General features: G+C 64.6%; 1 protein-coding gene and 1 long non-coding RNA gene across 3 annotated transcripts in view; one reads left to right on the top strand and one right to left on the bottom strand.

Annotated features, from left to right (window-relative positions):
• Positions 1 to 390: 390 nt before the first annotated feature.
• On the bottom strand, positions 391 to 7,113 carry LOC127487349 (uncharacterized). Its single transcript, XR_007914128.3, has 2 exons — positions 6,955 to 7,113; positions 391 to 649 (listed from the first exon to the last, which is right to left on the bottom strand). It is a non-coding gene; the product is annotated as an uncharacterized LOC127487349 (long non-coding RNA).
• Positions 7,114 to 7,216: 103 nt separating this feature from the next.
• PTPN1 (protein tyrosine phosphatase non-receptor type 1) overlaps positions 7,217 to 10,602 on the top strand; it is a 59,497-nt gene continuing 56,111 nt past the window's right edge. The window contains exon 1 of one of the 2 annotated variants that reach the window (XM_051832625.3): positions 7,217 to 7,433. In XM_051832625.3, the coding sequence (XP_051688585.3) occupies positions 7,371 to 7,433 (63 nt within the window). In that variant the 5' untranslated portion in view covers positions 7,217 to 7,370. Of the gene's footprint in view, positions 7,434 to 9,352; positions 9,544 to 10,602 lie in introns of those variants that run through there. The other variant, XM_089307053.1, reaches the window with a different exon arrangement.

Here is a 10,602-nt window from a genome sequence, read left to right as displayed (position 1 = left end):
CTACAGACCACCTCATTGAGCTGTCAGGACTCTGCCTTACGTAAAAGGTGGCAAACGGAGGATCAGAGAGGGTAAGCACTTGCCCAAGGCCACAGAGCCTGAGTCAGCCAGACTTGCACCCACACCAGACCACTGTGTATACAGCCGAGGCACCCCCACCCCGACCCTATAAACTGGAGTGTAGGGAAGTGGCTGTGGCCTCTGGGAGCCCTCCATCGACTTCTCCTTTGCTGGAGGCAAGGACCAGCTATAGTTTCCATCCTTGGGTTCAACTTCCCTCCGCGAGCTCCCCCCACTGCCTGTGCCTTCTTGGAACACACGTGATTCCCCCAGTTCCTCCCCCACAGCGCACTGCCTCCTCCCCCCGGGAAGTCACTCTTCGGAGGCAGCTTGGGAGTGTGTTTATGGCTTTATTTATTTATTTTAGATTTATTTATTTGAAAGGCAGAATTACAGAGGCAGAGGCGGGGGCGGAGGCAGAGAGAGAGGGGTCTTCCATCCACTGGTTCACTCCCCAGATGGCCACACTGGCAGGAGCTGGGCCAATCCGAGGCCAGGAGCCAGGAGCTTCTTCCACGTCTCCCACATGGGTGCAGGGGCCCAAGGACTTGAGCCATCTTCTGCTGCTTTCCCAGGCCACAGCAGAGAGCTGGATAGGAAGAAGAGCGGCTGGGACTAGAACCAGCGCCCTCATGGGATTCAGGCACTGCAGGGGGTGGCTTTAGCGGCTATACCACGGGGCCGGCCCCATTTTTGTTTTATTTTGAATGGCTTAAAGTCTGAGCTGCTTTCTGGGGTGGAGAGCTGGGGGTCTTCGTGGGGGTGGGAGGCGGCCGGCGAGGACGGCGGGGAGGGGTTCCAGGCCGCCAGCCTTCCTGCCCCTACTGAGGCTGCAGAACTCACGCAGGGGAAGGGATTTCAAAACCAGAACCACATCCCGAATGAAGCCAGGTTCAGACCCGGCTCCCCGTCTCTGCCCTGCGTGAGCGTGGGCACGCGCCTCGCCTCTGCCCGCTCCCCGCCTCTGCCCTCCGTGAGCGTGGGCACGCGCCTCGCCTCTGCCCGCTCCCCGCCTCTGCCCTCCGTGAGCGTGGGCACGCGCCTCGCCTCTGCCCGCTCCCCGCCTCTGCCCTCCGTGAGCGTGGGCACGCGCCTCGCCTCTGCCCGCTCCCCGCCTCTGCCCTCCGTGAGCGTGGGCACGCGCCTCGCCTCTGCCCGCTCCCCGCCTCTGCCCTGCGTGAGCGTGGGCACGCGCCTCGCCTCTGCCCGCTCCCCGCCTCTGCCCTGCGTGAGCGTGGGCACGCGCCTCGCCTCTGCCCGCTCCCCGCCTCTGCCCTGCGTGAGCGTGGGCACGCGCCTCGCCTCTGCCCGCTCCCCGCCTCTGCCCTGCGTGAGCGTGGGCACGCGCCTCGCCTCTGCCCGCTCCCCGCCTCTGCCCTCCGTGAGCGTGGGCACGCGCCTCGCCTCTGCCCGCTCCCCGCCTCTGCCCTGCGTGAGCGTGGGCACGCGCCTCGCCTCTGCCCGCTCCCCGCCTCTGCCCTGCGTGAGCGTGGGCACGCGCCTCGCCTCTGCCCGCTCCCCGCCTCTGCCCTGCGTGAGCGTGGGCACGCGCCTCGCCTCTGCCCGCTCCCCGCCTCTGCCCTGCGTGAGCGTGGGCACGCGCCTCGCCTCTGCCCGCTCCCCGCCTCTGCCCTCCGTGAGCGTGGGCACGCGCCTCGCCTCTGCCCGCTCCCCGCCTCTGCCCTCCGTGAGCGTGGGCACGCGCCTCGCCTCTGCCCGCTCCCCGCCTCTGCCCTCCGTGAGCGTGGGCACGCGCCTCGCCTCTGCCCGCTCCCCGCCTCTGCCCTCCGTGAGCGTGGGCACGCGCCTCGCCTCTGCCCGCTCCCCGCCTCTGCCCTCCGTGAGCGTGGGCACGCGCCTCGCCTCTGCCCGCTCCCCGCCTCTGCCCTCCGTGAGCGTGGGCACGCGGCCTCGCCTCTGCCCGCTCCCCGTCTCTGCCCTCCGTGAGCGTGGGCACGCGGCCTCGCCTCTGCCCGCTCCCCGTCTCTGCCCTCCGTGAGCGTGGGCACGCGGCCTCGCCTCTGCCCGCTCCCCGTCTCTGCCCTCCGTGAGCGTGGGCACGCGCCTCGCCTCTGCCCGCTCCCCGCCTCTGCCCTCCGTGAGCGTGGGCACGCGCCTCGCCTCTGCCCGCTCCCCGTCTCTGCCCTCTGTGAGGGTGGGCACGCGCCTCGCCTCTGCCCTCCGCTGCGCTAACAGGAGTCAGAACAGCACGTCTATCAAGTGCTCCACGATGCCGAGGCCACGGCAGCCTCCCGCCGCTTTCGGAGCTCGTGGGCGCTGAGCCCACCCGCCGGTACCTAGACCTGAGTCTCCCCTCACTGGGCTGCGGTTCAGTAACTCACCCCTCCTAAGCTCAGTTTCTTCATTGGTCTAATTCTCCCCTGGACACATTCTGGCTTAGAGACGGCAGGTGGGCCTGAACTGGACCAATGAGGCCCAAGACCCAGCCATGTGCTGGGCCCAGCGGGGACACGGCTCCTCCCGCTGGGGCGGCTGGGCAGCCAGGCTGTGAGCTGGGTGGGGGAGTCCCGGTCCCCCTGCCGCTGCCTGAGCTCCCGGACTCGGCCGAGTCTTCACTGAGCCCCCTCAGGACTCCCCACTTTCACAAGCCGGTACATCCCCGATTCGCGAAAACCGCTTTCAGCCAGCTCTTCCTCACTGGAAAGCGTCCAGGCTGCCACCAGCAGATGAGGCGACTGCCCGGCCTGACGCTGGCCAGCACGGAGCCGGGCTCAGCCGCTCCGCCCGCTGGGCTGCAGCGCTCACCGGCCGCACCTCCGGCTGCTCATCTGTAAACTGGGGGCAGCACCAGGCTCGCAGGGCTACAGGGTGAAGCTCTGTGCATCCGGTTCCAAGCGCTCTGGGCCTCGGCACTGCCCTGGTAGGGATTCCACCCCAGGGATGTCCTGGTGCCCAAACTCCGGGGGGGAGGGGCTCACGTGCCAATCTCAGCAGGAAGGGCCGCCTCCCTTCCTGGCTCTGGGTTCCCAGGGGTGCGGTGAGGGACAGAGGGAGCTCTGAGTCCAGGAGCTGAGGAGGAGCCCTGCCACCTCAGTTTCTGGAACCTTCCGAGGTGGGCTCTCCTGGAACAACCTGCTCTCGAACCAAGCCAACTTAGTCCCTTCACGGAGCTGACGTTCAGTGCAGAGCCAGGAGACAAAGCACGCACAACACGACACCTCCTGGCGACATGGGGAGAATACAAGCCATCCAGGGCCTGGTGAGCGCTGAGAAGGGGCGCCGTGGACGAGGAGGGCTCCCCGGGGGCTTCTCGGAGGAGGCGACATTTCATCAGAGACCCAGTTTAGGCTCACCTGGGTCCTGTGCTACCTCCTGGGAGAAAGACCGTGAGGGAACTCACCAGGAAACCTGCCCACGTCACCACGCTGGGAGCCAGTGACCCGCTACAGGTGAGGTAACCAGCTGCCCCTCCACTGGCAACCCTTAGGACATTTTTCAAAGTTTAATGGGCCATTGATCTGTAGTACCGACTTCCTCCATTAGCTAAGTCCACGCAGGAGAGGCCAGAGAAGCCTGCCAGGAGGGCTTCAGCCATCGCGACATGTGGGCATCCGCTCATTTCTTGCTGGTCCTTACTGATTCCCAGCCCCCGCCGTCCAGGCCCAGGCCTCGACGGGAACAGCAGGACTCCGCAGGCAGAGCCGGGCCCCAGCCTCACGCGCTCCGGCTCCTGCGCTCCCCCCTCCTCAGCCAGCACCCGGGGACGGGACACAGGCAAAAGGCTGAGCGCAGGACGCTGGCCGGGACATCCCACAGCAGAGCGGCTACCAAGTCCCAGCCCCCGCTCCTGATCCAGCTCCCTGCCAACGTGCACCTGCCCCCACCTCCCACCTGACAGAGCCACATGAGCTGCTCCTTCCGGGCTTCAGCCTGGCCCAGTCCCAGCTGTCGCGAGCGTCTGGGGGCAAACTGGTGGATGGAAGATCTGGCTCTGAAATGAAGTGAAAACGGGGGCCGCCGCTGTGCAACAGTGGGCTAAGCCGCCGCCTGCAGCGCTGGCATCCCCTGTGGGCGCCGGTTCTAGCCCCAGCTGCTCCTCTTTCCATCCAGCTCTCTGCTGTGGCCTGGGAAAGCAGTGAAGATGGCCCAAGTCCTTGGGCCCCTGCACCCATGTGGGAGACCCAGAGGAAGCTCCTGGCTTTGGATCAACCCGGCTTGGGCCGTTGTGGCCGACTGGGGAATGAACCAGCGGACGGAAGACCTCTCTGTCTCTCCCCCTCACAAATAAAATCTTTATTAAAAAAATAAAAATTTATAAAAGAGGTTGAGGTCCCCATCCTCACAGAACCTTATGGGGTGGGGTAGAAAATCAGCCAGCACTAAAAACGAGACACAGGCCGGCTCGCGGCACAGTGGGTTTCACTGCCGCCTGTGACAACTGCACCCATATCAGAGCTCTGGTTCGAGTCCTGGCTGCTCCTCGTCCAACCCAGTTCCCCGCTAACGTGACTGGGGAAGCAGAAGAAGATGGCCCAAGGGCTTGGGTCCCTGCCAACCATGTGGGAGACTCAGCTGGAGCTCCAGGCTGCTGACCTCAGACTGGCCCAGCCCTGGCCATCGTGGCCACTTAGGGAGTGAACCAGCAGATGGAAGATCTGTCACTCTTTCAAATTAATAAATTTTTCAAAAGATTTATTTATTTACTTAAAAGTCAGAGTTACACAGAGAGAGGAGAGGCAGAGAGAGAGAGAGAGAGAGAGAGAGAGGTCTTCCACCTGCTGGTTCACTCCCCAAATGGCTGCAATGGCCGGAGCTGTGCCCATCCGAAGCCAGGAGCCAGGAGCTTCCGGGTCTCCCACGTGGGTGCAGGGGCCCAAGGACTTGGGCCATCCTCCACTGCTTTCCCAGGCCACAGCAGGGAGCTGGATTGGAAGTGGAGCAGCCGGGACTCGAAGTGGCGCCATGTGGGATGCCGGCACTTCAGGTGAGGGTGTTAACCCGCTCTGCACAGTGCCAGCTCCAATAATTTTTTTTTAAAAAGACAATGATGAGTGCTATGACATAAACAAGTTCTGGGGTGCAGAGTGTCTGGGGGCTGTTTTAGAGACAGTGGTGACCTCTGACCCGAGATCTGAAGTGTGTGAGAGTTACAAGAGCGATGCGTCAGAAGCAGTTGCTGGTGCAAAGGTCCTGGGGTAGAAACTAGCTTGGTGTGTTAGGGGGTGGGCATGCGACCAGAACAAAGCAAGCAAGGGTGAGAGAGCTTGGCAGTGGCCAGGTCAGGTGGGTCTTGTGGGCCAGGGTTAGGAATTATTTAGGTTCTATTCTAACTGGAATGGGAAACTTGAGTTTTGCAAAGGAGGAATCATGGTCCACATATTAACATCTCTGGCTGCCGTCAGGTGAAGAGTGAATGCGCGGGGCATTAGCTGGTGCTCGAAGTTGGGAACTTCCTCCCCTGCCCCTGTGTGGGCTGCACGGGGGCCCCACCGAGGGGACGGCCAAGTCCTAACACCCAGTGCCTGGGTGAGAAGTCTTTGCAGGTACAGTTAACTTCATGATCTCAAGCTGAGATCATCCGGGCGCCCTGGGATCGCCCGTTCTGGATTAGGGTGGCCCCCACAACGGCAGGTGTCCTTGTTGGCGTGAGGCAGAGCGAGCAGACAGGCGGAGCCGGCGGCGCCGGGCCGGAGGAGTTGCCCCCACGCGGCTGGCGCCCCGTGGACACCCTAACTCCCACCTTTTGGCCTACAGCACTGCGAGAGGATGCACTCTGCCAACTGAAGCCCCGGAATCGGCAGTAGTTGATGACAGCAGCCTCTACCGTGACCAGCTGTGGCCCCAAAGGCGGAGTCGGTCACCCTGCAGGCGTGAGGGCCGCTGGGGCTCAGGACGGGCCCTTGATCTATTTACCCATCAGCTCTGCGTACGACGGCGACAGGACTGAACCAGGTCTGTTCTCTGTCCGCCCGCGCTCTCATCGCGGTGAGTCCCAGACAAACCGGCACTCGCGAACGGAAGGGGCAGGAGCAGCCCACGGCCTTCCCGGGGCCAGGAGGTAAATGAGGCCGCTCTCGCCTGGACCAGCGCCTCTGTTCCACTCTCCCTGTGGGGCCCTCGGCTTCAAGAGAGGCCTCCAGAGAGCCCAGCAATGCAGATGCAGGTGAATCCGTCCACCTGCCCGCCTGCTGCTGTTGGGCTGAGCTCCTGGGCTCCCCGCTAGGCCAACAGCATTCTGTACCCCAGTCTTGGTTTTTAGCACATCACCCATCGAGGGCCTGGAGGGCGCAGATGCACGGTCACCTGCGGCTCCCCCAGGCTGTGGCCCAGGTGGAATTTGGACCCAGGCAGCCCGCCCCAACGCACGCGGGAATCCAGTGCTGCTCCGGACGGGTGGTTCTCCCTCCCGGCGCCTCCGTCTCCCCAGAACTGGAGCTGGCAGTGCCTACTCCAGGGGGTGCGCGCGCAGATGACCCGAGCGCGTCCTCGGGACGCCAGGCCCAGCGCCTGCCCCAGGCGCCCAAGGAATGAGCTGGAATTCAACCGATAGCGCCAGGCAGCACGGGCTGGCCGTGGGCATGGGCACAGGGGTCAGAGGACGGGCCCTCCAGCTTGGCTCCCCCCCAGCCCGTGGCCCTCACAATGTCCCCGTGACAAAGCCAGGCCTGGATGTGGCCAAGCGGCCAGTCGGCCAGCCTTTCCCGCTGTTTCCAGGAACGGGTACCCTGGTCAGCCGGGCTGCACTGTCCACCACGCGGCCCGCGGGATTTCCCACGCCCACCCGCCCACTCCTCGCGTCTCGGCCAGGGACACTACCGCTCGAGGGCCGGGCCCTCGCCAGCAGCCGGGGCGGCCATCGGCCAGAGCCCAGCCCCCCGCACGCCGCACTGAAGGGCAGACGCGGGACGACTCCCAGGCCCCACTCTGACTCACCGCGCGCGCCTCGCTTCCGCGGCAGCCCCAGCTCCGCCCGCACCTCGCGGGACCCCGCGGTCACCGAGGCAACGCGCGCGCGCCACGCCCCAGCCCCGAGCCTCGCGCGGGAGGAGGGCGTTCCCTGCCGGACTTCCCCGGAGCCCCGCCCCCGGACCCGCCCCGCGGAAGTGCTGGCCGACATTCTCGGGCGCTGATTGCTCCTTTCGCTGCGGAGGCGGAGTCGGCGGCAGGCGCTGTGCGTACTTCCGGCTGCCGGGTTGACATGAAGAAGCAGCGGCGGCGGCGGCTAGGGCGGCGGTAGCGGCGGGCGTCGCGGGGTACGGCGGGCCTCGGGGCGAGGAGCGCGACGCGGCCTAGAGCGGCAGACGGCGCAGCGGGCGGCGGCGGAGGCGCAGCGGCCGCCCTGGCCCGTCATGGAGATGGAAAAGGAGTTCGAGCAGATCGACAAGGCCGGGAGCTGGGCGGCCATTTACCAGGTTCGGGAGCGCCCCGGCGCGCGCAGGCCCTTCGCCGGGGCCGCGTGAGCCTTCCCCGCGGGCGCCCGGGCCCCGTTCTCGCTCCGGGGCTGGGGGACTCGAGCCGGCGGCGGCGCGGGCCGCCCCCCGCCCCGCTCTCTTTGTGCGCCCCGGGTGGGCCGCGCAGCCCGTTCGGGTCCGCCACCCGCCCCCTGCCCCGGCGCGGCCGCCTCTGCGCGGAGGCCGCCGGTGGGCGCCCCGCCCCGCCCCGGGGGTTGACTGGCCCCCCTGCGGCTTCCTCTTCTGGCCCGGACCACCCCGGACGCCCTTCCTTTGTCTCGCTGGGGACGGGGCTACTGCGCGCTCGCTCCCCGCGTTTCCTCCCGCCGTGGTCTCCGCGCGCGCCCGGTGCCCAGGGTGACAGCCCCCTCGCCCGGGGCTGTGAGCCGGCTGCCGCGTCGCGGGCCGCGCACCTGCTCGGGCGCCGGGGATGGAGGCTGCTGAGCCCCGCGGGAGAGGCCGGACCGGAGCGGACAGCCTCAGTGACACGGGCTGCGCCGAGGACCGCATCGGAACGGGCGGCTCCGGAGAGCACGGGGGCGGGCTGCCCGGGGACACGGGCGCCGCGAGCCGCGCGGGGAGGGGCCGGCGGGCCGAGGAGCCCACGCGGGGCCCCGGGAGCTAGGCTTTCTGCCTGGCAGACACAAAGAGGCCCTCTCCGTGAGATGCCACTGCGGGGCCGAGAGGGCTGAGCGGAGCCACACTGCCGGGTGGCCGTGGGCAGGGCGCGGCGGGTGAAGGGAGTAGCAGCTTCCAGGCCCAGGGGCGAACTGGGAGACTCATCAGCGGGGTGTCGAGGTCTCTGGTGGGCTTTGCTGACGACAGCGTGCTTGCTGGGGTCCTCTCATGCACACTGCCATGTGTGCCAGCTCCTGATGGACTCGCGTTTATAGCGGCTGTGATCTGTGTGACCGTGCGAGTCTGCTCTCTGGGGAGCTATGACCGCCTTCCAGCCGGGGCTCGGAGAGGGTCTGCAGCGGCTCTGAGTGGATTTGTTGCATCTGAAGCGTTGAAGCTGATTACGGTACAACTCATCCCAGGTGTAGACATTCGGAGGGAAGCTCTGAACTCGTCACGGGTGTAGACATTCAGGGGGAAGCTCTGAACTCGTCACGGGTGTAGACATTTGGGGGGAAGCTCTGAACTCGTCACGGGTGTAGACATTCGGGGTGAGGGGGAGCTCTAATCCTGAAGCAGGCTGAGCTCTCTGCAGGTTGACGTTACACAGTCGCCGGCCGCATCTGATGTGGGAGTTGGCGAGCAGACTGGCTGCCTTCCGGGCTGGAGGTGCTAGCGCGAGCGCGGTGCCGCTCTGCGGGGATTTCCCCGCTGAGTGTCCACCCCGCGTCACCCCGCGAGCCAGCTGAGACCTCGGTCTTGGTTCGGGATGGATCACCACAACCAGGGATGCATCATCTTTTGATCTTGAAGAATCATCATTGTGGGTTTTTCTCACCTCTGCTGTGGAGACTTGTTCTTTTCTAAAATCGAAATCAAAACCTCTTTCTTTTTAGGGTAAAAGTGGCTGGTCGTGCAACCGTGGCATTTTTAAAAACAGTTCAGGTGACTTTGGATCCAGAGTAGCTAGCTTCTACGGTGTGTGTCCGTTTACCAAAACCGCTATGTTTCAGGATTTCAAAGAAACGTTATTACACTTGGTAGAAAATAGAAGTTAAAAAAAATAGCATTTTATGGCATGGATTTATAGTAGGTGGGCGAGGACAGCCTTGAGCCGTTAGCCGAGCCTGCCCTGCCTGTGCGGTGAGAGACGTCGCGTCACTCCCGCTCACAGCTGTGGAAAAGAGCACAGCACTCGTTCTCTCTCTGCTCAGGTGCGAAGATGGGGAGGGCGCAGGGGCGGCGCGGTGGGAGGGGCCGAGATGCGCCAGCTCCGCGGGAAGGAGCAGCAGCCGGCGCGGGCCTTTGAGGCTACTGTTCGCCCTGCGGTCCGTGAAGGCGGCCGTGACGGCCTGCGTGGATGACTAGAGTCGCGCTCTGGCATGTCCGTGACGTGCGGTCGCCGCTGGAGAGTGGGAGCGTCGTGGTGCGAGGGGCCGGCCGTGCGGGAGGGGTGAGCGTCGGCACCGGCGGATGCAGGGACTGGGTCAGGTGTTGCCTGTTGTTCTCTCTCAAAGCGCGGATTCTGACGCTGTCCTCGGCCTCAGCTGCGCAGCGTGAATGATTTGATTGTTTCAGATACAGGAGATTGCAACACGGATCGTGACTTGCAGGCGAGATGGGCTCCGCGGTAGAGGCAGGCTTTGTAAAAGGGGCCACTCCGCCAACTGGCGCTTGTCCTCAGGGCGGCTTTCGTGCTGAAATACAGCCTACTGCCTCAGTAGGTTCAAACCACGTCAGGACGGTAATTCCACTAACACGCCTTCCGCTGTCTCCAGCGTGGGGTGTTCCAAGAAGATGAATGTCGAAGCGGCCCAGCCATGTTTGTTTAAATACCGTTCTCTTCAGGGGAAAGAGAGAACTTGCATTTTGGGCAGAGGAGAAAGATCTATAAACCATGACTCATTTTAGCTAAACACCAGCAGCAACAAGACAGCCGGAAGTGACGCGGAGGGGTCGGGAAGCGCTGGCCACCCCGCGTGGCCCGCTGGACTCCAGGTTCCCCTGCAGCCCGGTTTGAGTGGACTGAACTGCGGTGTGGGATCCCCGCCTTGGAAAAGGCAGGGAGCACAGGAGGAAGCGTGGCGGGAAGAGCCCCTTGCCACCGCCGATGGGCGTCCTGGTGTGTGGGAACTTGGGAAGGAGGCAGGCTGGAACGCCAGCCGGGGCACTGGCAGTGCCCAGGGCTTCAGCTGCCCGTTGTCGGCCCTGGGATCCTGGCTCCGCTTGCCATTGCATCTCTGCGAAGTGCGTCCTCAAAACCTGTAACAAAGAAGACTTGGTATTGAATAACGTGAGCGAGTGCGTGCTGAGTTTCCTGGAGGCGTGAGTAAGAACTCTGCTGTGGGGGTTCCAGGCTGTCACCCGTGGAAACGGCTGCCTGTGCATTTTTTTCCTGTCTTTATTTAAAAGCGTTGTCTGCCTGCTGGCTCTTTCAGAGGCAGCTCCTGTGGGCACGCTTCCTGATGGGCTGGGGGAGAGTGCAGGGCCTCTCTCTGAGGCCCCCAGACCC

This window comes from Oryctolagus cuniculus, chromosome 11 (assembly GCF_051225735.1).
Source record: "Oryctolagus cuniculus isolate XC-2025 breed Fujian yellow rabbit chromosome 11, ASM5122573v1, whole genome shotgun sequence".
NCBI lineage: Eukaryota > Metazoa > Chordata > Mammalia > Lagomorpha > Leporidae > Oryctolagus > Oryctolagus cuniculus.
The sequence above is the reverse complement of the archived record's forward strand: the minus strand, read 5'-3'. Positions and strand labels throughout refer to the sequence as shown.